General features: G+C 43.7%; 1 protein-coding gene across 2 annotated transcripts in view; it reads left to right on the top strand.

Annotated features, from left to right (window-relative positions):
• The first annotated feature begins 834 nt into the window (after nt 1-834).
• Nucleotides 835-17,164, top strand: part of LOC147712960 (nicotinamide N-methyltransferase-like) — a 158,220-nt gene continuing 141,890 nt past the window's right edge. The window contains exon 1 of one of the 2 annotated variants that reach the window (XM_086920403.1): nt 835-1,010. In XM_086920403.1, coding sequence (XP_086776529.1) covers nt 863-1,010 — 148 coding nt within the window. In that variant the 5' untranslated portion in view covers nt 835-862. The remainder of the gene's footprint in view (nt 1,011-17,164) is intronic. The other variant, XM_086920404.1, reaches the window with a different exon arrangement.

Here is a 17,164-nt window from a genome sequence, read left to right as displayed (position 1 = left end):
TTAGCTTTATAGATGTGCAGATTTCGACCCACCATACTATATGCTTTTTATTTCCAAATATTAACTAATGTGCCTAGGAAGTTACAGGTTTCTTTTTAATTGCATTTAAATTGTACTTCAATGACAAAGGATACTGCCTGTATGATGTGTATTTGTACTGTCTTTGAGGCACATGGATCACCTATTTTTATGCAGTTGCTTGCAAGCTCTGACTGTATGCCTGCCAAACTGTACACTCAGTTATGTTGTAGCGGAATACTAGATATGAATATATTTTACACACCCACATAAACACACACATCTTCGTATTTTAAATACAGCATCGCTATGAAATAATCAGGAAATATATAGGTTTACTAAAGGTCATGTTGGATTTAAGATGTTGTCTAACCGTGAACCGTGAAGCACAGTTAGAGTCTACATTTAAGTGTGGAACTGTATGGAGGTGGCATTGGAACTCTTAAAATCCCCCCCCCCCCCCCCCCCCCCCATACAAATGCTCATATTTATGGGATTGTTGTTATTGGGAACCATAAGTGCATCTTTTGATTCTTAAAATGTGACTTGCGTGCCCTTTTACTTTGTCCCAGTCAAGCTCGACTAGATGACCCAAGTTGGCGCTTTTCACTTTTAGGCACTATAAAGTGTTTAATCTTTAAATATTAATTTACACGTACAAGCATATGAGTTCAGGTCAGGCCATTAACTCTCAAGACAAAAGTGAATACGCTGAAGCTTAAATAGCCTGCATAAGAAAACAGAGTTGTCTTTGTTTGAAGATCATTTAAAAGTTAGATTTTTGGCTATATAGTCTGAGTGCAAGTACCACAGGCTGAACGTTGGAGAAGGCTAAGGCTTAGAAATGGCATCTACTTTGGACAAGAAGGAGATCTATGAAATGCTTGCTGACCCACTAAACGTCAAAGAGACATATTTCACACAAACATCTTCCTTTTTTGAGGATATTGTTACTGGAGTGTTTTCTAAAGTCATCAAATTCGTCTCATCAGGTATGTACTATTCATGTCCTTGCTCATCTAAAGATAGTAGCATTTTACTTAACTCTGTTTTCAGCAGATAAACTCACGGTGGAATATCATCATCTAACAAAAATATTGCGTCCAACCATTTTTAAGTGCGGGGCTGATTATAATTGTCATGGATCAATTATGATAGAAATAATAGGAAATAACCCTAAATTATTGGTACGGGTGTCTCTATTACAGATATATGTGTTGTGTCCCCCACAAAGGAAGAGTAATTGCTGCCCCATCACTACAATGTTGCAAGTTATTCCGCACCTGGAAAAAAAAGGATGTGGCCGTGTCTCTCATGAACTGTAGGTTTAATGCGGCGTCACCAACTTTTCACAGTGTGTGATTACCTGCTCTTCTCCTCTACTCAGTATTTATTAACCTCCGCAATAGAAACTGAAATATGGTATAAGACCCGTGTTAGGAGGTTACCAATCTGTGCTTCAGGTATAGTGTGCACAGAAATGCATGAGGATCGAATAAAGATGCCTTTTCTGATGGCTGACGGATTAAAAATGCATTTTAGCAACAGTTTTTGAAAGTCATACCCTCTGAAGGATCTTGCGAGTTACATTAGTACATATAAATGATCTCATGTAAGAGATATGATTAAGCCTAGTTTTAATTAACAACCATTGAACTAGATAGACATATAGATAAATCGAATTTGCATAAGGAATGAAAAACATTACAACAAGCATTTGCAATGCAATCGGTCTCGCCTTTGGGACCTCATAAGTATTTATACATGCAGCCATAGACTGAATATAGTGGGGCAGATTTATGAAGGCCTTGCGCCTCTTTGCGCCGCAATTGCGTCACTTTATTTGACACAACGGCGGCGCAAACAATGCGCCCTATTTACAACATGACGCATCTAGGAGATGCGTCACGTTGTAAAGCCCTGCGCCATCAGGAGGCGTTCCTGCACAGGGGGGAGCGTTCCTGCGCAGGAACGCCTCCTGAAAGTGGCTGAGCGAAATCTATGAGATTTCACTCAGTCACTTTCAGGCCAATGCTGCGTCAAAACCCTGCGCCTGCTTGAAGCAGGCGTAGGTGTTGTCGCAGCATTGTGAAGATGGGGCACCGCCGAGCCTTGCTGGAGCTGCGTCCCGCTTGCTACGCAACTCCAGCAATGCGCCACCTTTCCGGCACAGATGCGTCACGCATCTGTGCCGTGTTTGCCCCATGGTGCGCTGCATTATAAATGCGGCGCACCATGGGTGGCGGAGCTGTGGCGCACTGTGGCGCACATTAACTGGCGCATCCCTGGGGATGTGCCAGTTAACATAAATCTGCCCCAGATTTTATAAGGACAGTGTCTACAAAATGCTCTAATAAAAAGGAAGGGAACACTCTAAGATCATTTCAAGCGGCCTGAAAGACAGATGACCACCTATCCCTTGACGGACTGGAAATGCAAACCAGAATTCCTAAGAGTGAGAGACCTTACTGATAGTAGCAAATCCTCTCGAATGGCCAGATGAATTGAACGTAGACTCTTTATAGGAGCCTTTCCAAGCCGTCTAAAGTATTGGAACTACCCTCCCCCCCTGAAAGAAAGGACAGGGGTCCTTCGCATACAGTTTCATCACAGCTGAAGTAGATCTGATCACTTGGACATTGGGGCAAACAGCTAACAACCTTTATGGACGTCACAACAAAGGAAAATAATTATTCACACGGAGAGAGCGCACGTTTATCAAGACATAGAAGGATTGTAAGTGAAGCAAAAAAAATCCACTGCTTTAACCCCTGAGGCCCAAAACATGCTTTTAAATCATAAAAAGCATTTTTGACAGTCATGGCACTGCATAGTTGGTTAAATTTTATAAATACCTAGAGGGGAAAAAATAAGCGAGCGCAGACCTATACAAATAATCAGTAACATAACATAACACATGACATAACTTTAAATGGAACTGCAGTGACACGCTGCATGTATTGACTCTGTTCTGTTACCTGTGCTGCTTGCATTCTCATTGTTATTAAAGTCTCCTTAATCAAACAGTTGGCAAGAATAATTTCACAATACTTCACAAACAAAATATGGTTATGTGACACCGGGTTAACCTGTCTAAATACCTGCTCCTCAGCTTCTAGGGTACAGCCTTTAAAGATAGGATTGCATCCCATATAACACACCTGGTTGCATTGAAGCACGGATTTATATATTCAATATGTGGCATATTTACAAGGGGTTTATCTCTACTTTTTTGGCTTAAAAAGCCAAAAAAACGGAGATAAAACTATCACCCTATTTACAAGAGGGTGCTAACATGCATAATCGCATGTTACCACCCTTTTTCCCAATGCCTCCCTTTGCATCTCTAATGAGATGCAAAGTGTGCATCACTGGGAATTCTATACACCTAATGTAAGTTATTCATCACTGTATTTTTGTGACAGGAATCATGTTAGCTGATGCCACAGACAGCTGCTGTTCAACAAGCCCAATCCTACTAATAAAAAGCTCAAATTAGGAAATTGCCTCACTTGTAACGTGAAAAAAAGAAACCATTACTCCCGAGCAAATATATTCGCATTGCAAGCTGCCAATTTATATTTCTGCCTTACTAAATGAACCATCCAGCCTGCAATACCCCACCGCGCCCACCGCCTATTTTTACCCCAATTTTTGATGCGATGCAACTGCTCCAATTCCGGACTGCGGGGGGGGGGGGGGGGGGTTGCGAGAAGGCACCCGACTGCGGGGCTGGGGGGGGGGGGAGGTACGAAAAGATATTGCCTCAAGCAGAACGCAATAATGAAACCATTACTCCAAAGCAAATAAAGTAGCATTGCGAGCCACCAATAATTATTTCTTCCTTACTAAACACAGCATCCAGCCTGCAATACACCACCACGCCCAATGCCTATTTTTTCCATAATTCTCGACGCGATGCAAGTGCTTGCTTTAACCTGCGGGTGGACGGGCATTAATAAGGCTCAAACGACGGAAGTGGGAGGGCAGGAGGAAGGCTGAGACAACAGGAGGGGTGACAGGGAAACAAAGTAGTGCTCAGCAAACACGCAGTAAAGGGGCTAATAACCCCTGGAAGGAGACATGGTCGTCATAAGGTGGGACTAGCAGCCTCTAAACCCATCAGAATGCAGCATTTATACAGCAGAAAGCCACAAGCCAATGAAAAAGTGGGTGAGGGAGTGGGCGGGGCTTCCCTCACCTATAGTGTGTACTGCATGCCTCTCAAAACTAGCAGCTGCGGTGCACCGCTAGGCGAGACCTAAAAGCAGAGAATATGAAGTACATCAACAATAAGATAATTAATATAATGCTGCAGCTCTAAAATAGAAATAAAAAATACATTGGTCTCACTGTTAGGTGTTAGGTTCAGCCAAGAAGTCTAAGGAAATTCCACTAGGCAAAGGGTACTTGCCTTTTGCAAGGGCAGGGGAGAGTCTTAATAGTTTTCTCAGCATCAGCAGGGGGTCAGGTCAAAGTGCTTAAGAAGCTCTCCACAAATACCCCAAGGAATTGTAAGCTTTAAAGGGGAATAGCCAAACAAGTGAAGAAGAGAGTGTGCTCCCCCTTCTAGGAAAAATGGGTATTATAGTTCATCATTCTGGTAGTGACACCCACTGTGTCACAACATCATCGTCCAAGATCAATGACTTGATCTACCACTCACAACATGCAAAAAATGGCAGAAGTTAAAAATGATTCAACACCAAGAATGAGAACAATTGTCCGTCACAGGAATGCAGGATAATTCACAAAAGGCAATTCATGGCTGGGGCTTCCAGTGCACTGGTCACTAAAGTCCATTTCTCATGAAAGTGTCAATAGATAACAAGGAAATGTCAATACTGGTTATGTACAATCTTTTCAACTCACTGATGAAAGATGACTTGGGACATTGGCGGTCTAAATGGAAAGAGAAAATTGATATATCCAAGTATACATTTCAGCAATCATTTAAAATGGCACAGAATATTCTAATCCCGGCTTAGCTACAGGCACAATATTACAAGGCCTGTTTTTCACTATATTACACCCCACATAAGATAGCTAAATGGGGGAGTGGCAAAGGGTCATACTGCCCTCAGTGTGCACTATATCATGCAGATCTGGTATCTTTGCGTCTTGTAATATGCTCATGGAGTTATAAGACAATAATACCAAATTCTTTAACCCCTTCCCCGCGGGGCTAATATCCCCACGGTGCGTGGGGAGAGGCCGCGCCCGGCGCCGCAGTGCTCTCGACGAGCTCAGCTCTTCATGCTGCACAGCGGAGCTGTGCTCATGACGAGCTCAGCTCGTCACAATTCCGCCCACTCAATGAAACCCCATGCACAGGAGGGGAATTTTCCCCGCGTGGGTGTTCCGCAGCGGTTATGACCCTTAGAAAGGGTAAAGGAAGCTTTAGGAATAGACTGTTCCCTTTCTTCAAGCTTGTGTTGGGGGTGGCGAAAGAAGAGCTTGGTATTTGTGTACAAGATGTGGGGTTTATTGGTATGGCAGTTCTCCGACTGTGTAACTTTCAGAACTCCTCAGAGTCGAGGTCCCTCAGTCTATTTGGCATATCAACAACAGGCAATTTTGAATATTCTGAAGGTTAAGGCCATTACCTGGAAGGACGCTTGGAGATTGAACAACTTCAAGATGGCCGACCGCTCATGAAGGATGCAGTTCTAGTCTTTTTCATGCTGAGAGTTCCATTTGAAACGCTCGCAATCGAACTCTGGCGCACTTCACCTGAGATTCAAACCCAAACGCGAGCATCTTGATTCCCTCATCCCTGAAGTTAGTTAGTTAGGTTTAACGTCGTCCACGTCGGTTCCCCTATTAAAGAGAATTCTTTTTTGAAAATCTATTTAAAGACTGGTGCTCCGTTTCGACTTCTGCTTTGTCGCAGTGGTGAGTTTTTCTAGAATTCATGCGCAGTTATAACAGAGTGAACACTGCATAGTCAGTCTTGCGATGTATAACCAGAACACTACCCTGAGAAAAAGCAGTGTCTTCAGAGCTTCGGAATACCTGCGCAAACCGCAACGGCTTGACAGAGCACATGCGCAGTATGTTGTGGAGGCTCTGAGACAGAAACCAGCATGTGAACCTTGAAAATGAGATAAAAGCGCTGACATCTGAAAAGACATCCAAATAAATAATACTGAGCTAAGTACACAAATATTGTAAATACACATTGTGAACAAAAGTATTAGCAGTTATTAAACGCTAAAAGAAAAGATAATCAGTACGAAATAGACTTACCAACGTATTGCCAAGGCGCCAAACGTTGATTATATACTCCGACCTCCGCCATTTTAGTAGTTTTCCTCCATTCTTTTTATTGTACTTGTTACTTTCATTTTACCCTCCACCTATCTTCTCTGTGATCGATGAGATTTCCTACCACAGACACCATGGTGTTTGTCCTTGGCCTCTGATGTTATCAGACTTGGTCACAAGCATACCTAAAAAACTAATTTGAAGCATGTAAGCCACAGCCATTATAAAGCATGTCCGTCACCACAAAGCCATTATCATGCTTATGGCTTTATCATGCGTGGTAAATGTATACTAGTTGTAAAAGCATGCATGGTAAAGGCATGCGTGGTAAAGCCATATGCGTGAATTTGTGGTGATGATCACGCGCGGTTATGACCTCGTTGTAATGGCTGTTTTCCCCCAGGATACTGCAGGAACTGGGTCTGGGTGTGGCGGACTCCAGGGCATTATGCGGTGGGCCACGTAGCCTCCCTCACACTATATAGAAATCTCCGGGGGTGGTCGTTTTCGTGTTTTGAGGGGCTTCATTGAGGCCCACATTGTTAATTTTGTAGGGGGATAGGTTTTCATGCGAAAATGTCGCAAGAGGTTTGTAAATGTGGTACACATTGTTTTACCTTGATTTCCTTTGTTATTAAAACAACAATAACTGTCAACGTAACTTAAAGATAATGTAATAAACAACTAGATTTTTTTTTTTATAAAACAGTATTATGAACAAATTGTGATGTGGACTCCAAAGGACGTTGGGTAGGTAATCTGCAAAACAAAAAAGAAAAAAAGAGTTTAAAGTTATGTAGATGTGACTAAATAAGGTGAAGCATTACAAGTGAAGGTAACACTACGATTTCACATGTGCAGAGTGTCTAGTACATTTCACTTCTGTTATAGCCCGCGTTCAAGTGGTGTCTATATGGAAGTGCCTATTGGGTTACTGACACAAAAGTGCTACAACAGGATTGTAAATATGCCAACTTATTTCTAATAAATTGCAATGGAGGCATTGTATATCTAGGCCGCTCTGCTTACCTTGTATATTCACTGTGGCCAAACAGTGCGGCCACCTGAGTTCACAACTTCAATACACCTCTGCTTCTACACGTCAAAGTAGACAGAGGTGTCTATAACTTTAAAAGAGAAAGAGAAATGATGTCACAGAGAGTAAGAGAGAGAAGGAGAAAAAAAATAACATTAAAATTGTCTCGCAGAGTCTGGAGATGAGATTTATTCTTGAAAAATCAGACACAGATTTACCAGCTCTTTGCACCACTTTTCCCATGTTAAAAGTGGCATAAAAGTGGCGCAATAAGGTTGTAGATCTGTTTCGCAGACTGTTGTTACCTATCTGTTTTCACTGCTCGGAGGTAATTATATTTTTCTACATAGTGAAGCTGCTGCACAGTACTCAGTCTCTCTTTTCACAAATATTTTGTTGTTGTTTCGGAAACAAAATTCTTTGCTCCCCTAGTGCCATTGGCGTGATTGAAAGAGGGTGCTTTACGTGTTGAAGAAGGCTTCACAGTAACCAAGAGAGTTCACTACTTGGTTGTATATAGTAGACGGGATAGCAGCGTGCAAAACTTTAAAAAAGGAAGAGAAACGATGTGAGAGAGTAAGAAAGAGAAAGAGAGAAAAAAGGACATTAAAACATGGGAGAGATACACACGATATTAGGGGGGCTAAAGCCAGAGGCGCAACCATAGTCAAAAATATCGGGGGGCTAAAAAAAAAAATCGGGGGGGGGGGGCTTAACTTCTAGCAAAAAGAAAAGTGGAGCTGCAGGGGCTGTAAGCAGGGGGAGGGGGGACATCAAAGTCTCATTAACAAGCAAAATGTCTTTAAAAGATCTGTGAAGTACTCGGGTGCGACTGTGCGTGGGTACAGGAAGGTATCTGATCTTAGCTGAAGCCCCGTTAGCCTAATGTGTGTATTGTGCACCTGCTGCATACTACACATTCTCTCGTTTCACTGATAACTTTTTGTTCTTTCAGGAACAAGCTGGTTTGCTCACCTTGTGCCATTGCCGTCATCCGTGTTACATAATGCATTGTGAAGCACTACACCTAAAAGTTATTAAAAGAAAGATGTTATTATTGGTAATTGTTACTATATTAATATGGAGTTAGATAACATTGCGCTTTTATGCACGTTCCTTTTCACATTTTTAGGAACTGTTTGTATTGGTAATATTCCGGACATTTCAGTGATTATAAAAACATTCCTGCTATTGGAAAAAAAATGTATACTTGTAAATTAATACACTATATAGGAGTGCGTTTGTCTAAAATAGTAAGTCGCGTTTTTGTATCTAGTCTGCTACAACTGTGACTCTCTCCGATGCGTACTCTAGCCTCACTGCTCACCTTTTCGTGGAAAAGACACCTTATGCATGATGTAGTCCCGAACTCCAACAAAGAAGTCTCATATATGGTGCTGAGTCTTGATATCCCTATGGCTAACGACATACTCGTGCACCCATCATCATCATCGCAGGTTCTTCACCCGCTCAGTGCTTCGGGCACCACTAACTCAGTGACCAAAGAGGCCACGCATATATTAGTGGGCCCCTTGTTCGATACTTTGGGAACAACTCTAAAATGGTGTTTTTTTTGTTTCCAGTTCCATTTTTTTTAAATAGAAAACTAAAAAGACAAAAAAAACAGTTCTTTTCAGAACTACCTTCCTTGTTTAAAGAAAGAACTATATTTCTATGTTAGTGTGTAAAAGATTATCAAAATTATTGTGTAGTTAATAAATGAATTAATGAATACATTAGTACTGGTTGGTGAATGTGAAAGAGCCAAGTGAGAGTGGAAGTGACAGTGTCTGGCTCAATGTATAGCAACTTCACTTTTAGAACTGTATATATATAAGCACATACTGTTGAATGACTCACTTCACTTCACTTGGGTGTGCCATTGAAGACTGTGCCTTGCGGGGAGAGACTGCCGCTGGGACGACTGCTGCATTTTCCTGACCTCGCCGCACCCGCTCCGCGGGTGCCGCATCGCGCTCCGAGCCCTGAGCCTGAGGTAATTGGACGCCGTGAGGGAGTTGTGAACTGCAGGCTCTTGCTGGTGGCGTGTAACAGGGCTGCGAGCGTAGCAGGGACTCCATCTCCCAGGAGTCCCTGCCTGACCTACAGCTACCATCTGGTCCTCTCTCCTTGTTGCCCCGCCCACAGCCCACTGGAGGGAACTTAAATCGCCAGCTGTACTTACCTCGTGGGTGTGCCATTGAAGACTGTGCCTTGCGGGGAGAGACTGCCGCTGGGACGACTGCTGCATTTTCCTGACATCGCCGCACCCGCTCCGCGGGTGCCGCATCGCGCTCCGAGCCCTGAGCCTGAGGTAATTGGACGCCGTGAGGGAGTTGTGAACTGCGGGCTCTTGCTGGTGGCGTGTAACAGGGCTGCGAGCGTAGCAGGGACTCCATCTCCCAGGAGTCCCTGCCTGACCTACAGCTACCATCTGGTCTGCTCTCCTTGTTGCCCCACCCACAGCCCACTGGAGGGAACTTAAATCGCCAGCTGTACTTACCTCGTGGGTGTGCCATTGAAGACTGTGCCTTGCAGGGAGAGACTGCCGCTGGGACGACTGCTGCATTTTCCTGACCTCGCCGCACCCGCTCCGCGGGTGCCGCATCGCGCTCCGAGCCCTGAGCCTGAGGTACTTGGACGCCGTGAGGGAGTTGTGAACTGCGGGCTCTTGCTGGTGGCGTGTAACAGGGCTGCGAGCGTAGCAGGGACTCCATCTCCCAGGAGTCCCTGCCTGACCTACAGCTACCATCTGGTCCGCTCTCCTTGTTGCCCCGCCCACAGCCTGTCACCACCCCTACTTATTGGTTGTGGCGACCCGCTGCGCGGGAGCGTCGCCGGGAGAAGACCGGGCCAAGAGCGGGCCCGTTTGTGCCCGTTCGTGACAGTTCGTGACCGGGCCGGGCCCCCCCTTATTTTTGCTCCCTCCTGTACATCCATAGTGTGGGGAGATGTCCTGCCGTGATACTAGGAGCAAGTCATCCTTAGGGGTAGCAGCTATTACCGGAGGTATGGAGAAATTTCTGGTAAGAGCCAATACTCTTATCGATACAGAAATAGACGCTCTGGAAAAGCGCTTATCTAAGGAACTAATAACCAACAAAAGATCCTCCCTTGGTACCCTGGCCTGTGCCAAAACTCCGGACCGGCATAAAGAGACTAGTAATAATGCCACGATGAACTCTTCTTTAAAATCTGTGGAGATTAATTTGGCGTCATCTGATCTGGACTTATTGGTTAATGAAATCCTCCCTAAAATTGATTTGGCTCTTGACATTAATACGCCCACTCTCCCTGATCCAGTTGTTATTTGTGATTCTACTTCAAATGTAAAAGACCATATAGTTCAAAACCGGGAGGCAAATCCAAATCCGCCAAACTTCGACATGAAACCCTCAACCCCACACCAAGTTCATCCCATCCCCTATCTAACTCGGATTTTACCATAGAAACCTTGGGAGCTCTTTTTAAAACCTTCCTATTCCCCCTAGAGTCTAAATTGGAACGCATTGAACTCCGTCTATCCAATATCGAGAAAACCTCGGCCGCTATTCTAGCTAGACTCTCCGAGTCTAACTCCCCCTACAACCCTCCTAATTCTCAAATTCCCCTAACCAATTTAGGACCTTCTCTAGTAATTCCTGCTGCTGCCCCTTCTTTGCAACCCCCTATGGGCAACCCTGCCCCGATACAAAGTAGCAATTTTATTATTCCACCTCTGCTACCAGTAGGTCACCCTACGACAGCTACCAACGGGACCATATCCAACGACCATATAGTTCCCCCAACCCCCGAAAAGTTTGTTCCTAGACCACGTAGACCCGACCTGCCCCCGAAACCAATCGCTTCATGGTAGTCATGGCTGGTGTCCCCCCCCTTGAGGCAGGAGAATGTGAGAATTTTCTTTCACTCAAAAGTAGAGTCATTAAATGGCTGAAATTGGAATAGACCCCTCCCGGCCCACTTTAATAATGAAATTATTATGGTGAGAAGGGTACCTTGGCTAGGTAAAACCAGAAAGTCCATAACAGGGGATTGTATTACGGTGAGTTTTCGAGACCCTAGGACAGTTCTACACATATGTGCCGGGTTTAATAGATCTCTCGATTCCACCATTCAGACACTGCCAGTGTCCTTTTTTTTCCCCCCTATTCACATGCACCATGACCAAGCCCGAAGTAACTGGACGAGGGTCGAGCGGAGGGGTAGACCTCGTGGGTATGAAGCAAGACTGGTTTTTCTGCCCCCTGAGACCCCCTTATATGATTTTAACCGATTCAACTGTCTCAACGGGTTGGATGGTGTTGATTGACTGCCCCCAGCTCCAGTTCCCACTCCTCCCACTATTGGTAACAATCTAGTTGTAACAATGGGTATCGGTTCATCTTCCACTTCTCCACCAGCAATGCCCTTTACCACTGTCCCGGGGTATACACCTCCCCAGGGAACTGTAACTGCTGATTATACTCTAATTGCAGCCATGGGCCAATGTTTAGTACCCGTAACATCTTCCATTTCTACTCTGGTGCACATACCCCCCCAGGGAGCCAACCCTCTTGTCACTGCCCATTTTCCTGTTCCGATGGTTTCCCTAGCTGCCAATAAGCCCTCTATCTCTATTGTACCCGAGACCAGTGTACCAGCCCCCTGTATCCCTGGCCCCAAATTTGCCAGTTGGAATATTGCAGGTTGGAGTCGGCAAATATCGTCCCTGGGATGGAGCGAAATCCTTTCTGACTTCGATGTCTTATGTCTACAAGAGACATGGGTAACCACTGATATCATCCTTGATGGATTTGTGTCTTATAACAACCCGGCACAAAGGTCTAATATGGGCAGGGCCAAAGGGGGGTTAGTAATTTTATTTTCGGTAAATCTCCCTGTTCGCACGAAATTCCATCAGACAGTGGGTCTCCGTTCACAAACTTTTATTCTGGAACATAACAGGGGCCACATAATTATGCTGATTAATCTTTACAACAATTTGTTTGATGCTTCTAATACCATTGTGGTGGATGAGTTGGGCTTAGCCGTGAGTAATATTTGTAAAGGCATTCATAAACCCTTCGATATCATCTGGGGAGGGGATTTTAACATTCGTACCTGTCCCCATTCATTCACCAGAACTTGTGGGTATGATGGGGATAATGGGGTAAACCGGGCACACTTTATTCATTTTCCCTATGGTGATTCCCTCAATTCTGTGATGTTAAACATGGACCTTATGATACACCCTCCGGCCACAGACGCGGATGGTAACCCTGTACCAACCTTTGTAGGATTGAACTCGGCCTCTGTTATCGATCATTTATTAGTTTCTGTACATTTTGTCCCACTTTGTACGGTTCCAAATGTTGTCGACCTTGGAAGTAGCGATCATAATGCTATCACCATGCTGATTTCTGTTTGGGGGTTCCAGCTAACACTCAACGCTTAATAGTTGAAGATGTAACCCCTTGTAGGCAGAATGGTGTATGGATAACTCCGAGAGGCTGCAGCTTAAAATCTTAGAAGCAGGGTCTGTGGCAATTTTGAGATGTTTGGATCCAGAGGCATCCCCTGAGTGCATTATAGCCGATTTTGTGGAACTAGGTACAATTATAAAAAGATCGCTTACCATCACCAAAGGCCTAATTAAGACGGAAAATGTTGGCTGGTTTGATAGCATGTGTACCAAATCCCTCCGGGAACTCAAGCAGGCACTCATTAAACAACCCAGGCACAGGGTGGGTATTATATTGCTTAGACAGACTTATAAAAAGCACCTATCCCGTAGAAAACAAGAGCTAAGGGAGCAAGCTTGGGATTAAGCATTGGCGAATTTTGCGAATTCGCGCTCCGCGAATTTGCGGATTTGCGAATTCGCGATCCGCAAAATTCCCGAATTTGTGCGAATTTGCGGATTTTTGTTTTTTTGCGTGTTCGCAGGGTTTTTTGCGTGTTTGCAGGGTTTTTTGTGTGTTTGCGGGGATTTTTGCGTCTTCGCGAGCCGCTTGCATAGCGAAGTTACCCATGCAGTCGTTTATGGGAGAGGGAGAGAGAGATAGATAGATAGATAGATAGATAGATAGATAGATAGATAGATAGATAGATAGATAGATAGATAGAAAGAGAGAGAAAGAGAGGGAAAGAGAGAGGGAGAGAGAGAACAAGAGAAAGAAAGAGAGGCCGGATCTCTGAAGGGCCAGATTCCTGAGTTGCCCCTACAGAACATACAGCTTTTTATTTTTAGCAAAATGCATATGAAAATTGTGCTGTAAAGGTCTCTTTTAGTTTAACCCCTCCTGACAACTCAAAATGGGTGTATTTGCCATCCTCTTCCTTCTTCCTGTTTTTTATATCTGTAAGTGCTTCCGGATGAGGTTGAATTCCTTGGACAGGTGCCTCGTTGCCTACTTGTAACTATTCTCTGACCCTGCTTCAAGGCTCAGAGCAGGGTCAGAGAATGGTTGCAAGTAGGCAACAAGGCACCAGGAAGCAATTAGCAGCAGGTGTCCAAGTTGAAGTTAATTTGTTTGTAACCCTTTTGTAAAAGGTTCCAAAGAAATTAGGTTCAACTTTTGCACCTGCTGCTGTAACCCTTGCTTGGCTGAAAATTCGTCCCCGCTGATTCGCGGATTTTACAGCGATTTCGCGAGATTCGCGGATTGCGAAATTGCGGAAAATCCGCAAATTCGACCGCGAAACGGATTTTACGCCCACCCTTACTTGGGATGCTCTTGATAAAGCAGCCATTTTGCATGATAGCAAGCTCTTCTGGAACATTGTCAATAGCCCTTTTCTGGTAAAAGAAAACTTCCCCGTATTGTCAGCCCAGGTTAGTGAAGCAAACTGGGTTGCTCACTTTTCTGAAATCTTCGATCCGACCAGGGAGGATTGCGCTAGTTCCCCCTCTCCCATGTTTGAAGTGAAGCTATCCCTCGATATTACCCTTCAAGAAGTGGAAACTGCCATCAGTCAGAGCAAAGGGGGAAAGGCACCGGGACCTGATGGGGTCCCGGTTGACCTGTATAAATCCAACCCGACACTTTGGAGTCCACTCCTAACACAGGTGTTCAATGCTTCAGTTAGTGAGAGTACACCACGTACCTGGAGTGAATCCATAATCTTACCCATCTACAAGAAGGGAGATAGAGGAGAGGCTAAGAACTACCGCCCTATCTCCCTTTTGGATTCCTCCCTCAAGATCATGAGTAGGGTCCTACTGAAGCGTTTAGAGGAATGGGCAGAGGACAATAAAATTCTAGCGGAATCTCAATATGGCTTCCGCAAAGGCCTTGGGACAACAGAGCAGTGTATCAATCTCGACCTCCTCATCGGGAAGTAAACCAAAGCGAAACAGGTTTCCTTATTTCTCTGTTTCGCTGATCTCTTGAGTGCATTTAATCTAGTGGACCATACTCTGTTATGGTCCACCCTACTGGAAATGGGAGCCCCCCCTGCAATTATATATTTCCTGGCTAGACTCTACAATAAACTATCGGCCCAGATTCGCTATGGTCGCTTTTCTCCCTCTTTATAAATTCCATGGAGTCCAAACTGAAGAGGGTACAGGCAGATTCCCCGCAGGTTGGTGATCATCCTGTGCCGGTCCTGCTATATGCTGATGATACGGTCCTATTCTCTCGTACTCCAAACGGGCTCCAAAATCTAATGAACTATTTTTATGACTTTATTAAGGGGAGAAAACTGAAAATCAACAATTCCAAGACTTACATCATGGCCTGTGGGAAACGGATGAAACTTACCAAGCCGTTTCATTTTAATAATCACAGAATAGAGGTTGTGGAAAGATTCTGTTATCTTGGTGTAACTTCTTATAACAGAGGAACTTGGGCTCCTGAGATTTTAAATGTGAATGCTAGGACGGGCAAAAGCTCATCCGGAATATTTCGCTTTGCTTCAAAGTTGGGTAGCCGCTGTATTCCAGACATGTTAAATATCTATAGGCATAGATGTGTATCCATTGCTCTATATGGTTCTGGCATATGGGGCTATTGTAACCACAGGGAATTGCAAGTCACTGAGAATCAGTTCCTTAAAAGACTCCTATGTCTACCTTCCTTGGCATCCAACGAACGGAGCCACAGAGAGGTGGGCTTGAATCATCTTACAGACCTAATGGGAATGAGACCTCTAATGGTCTGGAGGTCAATCTGGGTTAAGGATGAGACTGACTTTACCAGGCGGATTATCCTAGATTGTCTTCGTTTGGAAAATGCCCGCAAGATTCCCTGGTTAAATTACGTTTCATCTTCTTATAGAGAAATTTTTAACCTTGATATTGTTATTGACCCCCATAGTGTTGTTACTGTACCAAAAAAGAAACTTAAGATCGTCTTTTTAGGGACCAAAACTAACTTGCGCAGGGCTGAATGTAGCCTCATGTCAACTCATGTATTTTACCACTCTAATATGTTGGAAGACAGGGGCATACCTATGTACCTTAAAACTATTGCCAAGCAATCCCATCAGTTTGTTCTCACTAGGTTGAGACTTGGTATTGTACATAATTTAGTGGCTTTTCCAAAGATGAAAATTTATAGCCAATCACCCTGCCCCTGTGATGGGCTAACTAGGCAAAGCACTTTGCACTTTATGCTTATTTGCCCTTTTTATATGCACCTTCGTCGTTATTATCTCAGACCTGTTTTTAAGAAATATTCTGTGTGTACTACTGCCCAAGCAATGAAACTGTTATTTGCACTTGATACTTTGGATATCTGTTTTTTTACTGCTACCTTTTTACTAAAAGCTGTTTCTCATAGGAAAAGCCTGGTGTTTTAATCCTATTATTGATGAGCTGTTTTTTCCTACTGAAATGTCTGCTGCCTGTATTTTTATATATTGTTTGCTTTTGTGATTGTTTTTAATAATCAAATAAAGCTTTGAAACTGAAACTGACTCACTTCAATATTGAAACAGTAGTGTGAGAGTGTTTGGTGAAAGCCTAATGATACAGATTGGGGAATAGAAGCTATAAAAGACAAGTTTGCTGGTGCATAAAAAAATACATGTGTAGTCTATAAGGGTTTGAAGCAGTCTATACCCTAAGGCCCACTTTCCACCATCAGTACTTGGGTAGTAGCTGAATGATTACTTTTCTGGAAGCAGAGTGTCTCAAAACATTAATATTATATAATAATACATTTATTCTGGTAACATTTCATAATTTAATACAGCTTCTAAAATTATTTCATCAGGTATTTCATTTTCCTTGTTATCAGTTTCAAAAGTCATCTGATGAATCTCAATCTCATCTAATGCTTGCACAAAAGCATCATCCAAGGTTTCATCTAGAAAATCACAGCTGATATCTCCAGCATTCATTTCATCCACTTCCCAACAGATCATGCAAAAGTCAACTGTCAACAAAGGTCAAAAGTTCACCACTCTATAAAACACTGCTCCTCAACAAATTGACACTATGCAAAAGCATTTACTCATAAGTACCAATAAAGAGAAAAGGTCTCATTACAACCAACCAACCAACATATAAACACATAAACTTGATAGATATCTGTAAAATATATATTTTTAAATTGATTTTTTCTTGCTTACGTACGGTTATGGAACAACTTAGGGAATTCCCACTGTACGTCGTCCGTACGTGCATGGTACGCGTATGATAAATCTACCGTAAAAAAAAAAAATAGCCCCAATCACTAATTTTTTTTAATCCCGGGAACCCCATCCCCCGGGGCTCAAATATAATGTTGGGCACCGTGGGGGGAGCCCCAAAGCCCCCATGATCCCTGCCAGCTCCATGCGTCCTTCAGGAGCCGGCATTGCTTTTCATCAGAGAGAGCAGCTTGCATGCTGCTCTCTCTCACTAAAAGCAAT

The sequence above is a fragment of the Lissotriton vulgaris genome, chromosome 5 (genome assembly GCF_964263255.1).
Source record: "Lissotriton vulgaris chromosome 5, aLisVul1.2, whole genome shotgun sequence".
NCBI classification, from domain to species: domain Eukaryota; kingdom Metazoa; phylum Chordata; class Amphibia; order Caudata; family Salamandridae; genus Lissotriton; species Lissotriton vulgaris.
This window is presented reverse-complemented; position numbering and strand designations above follow the sequence as displayed.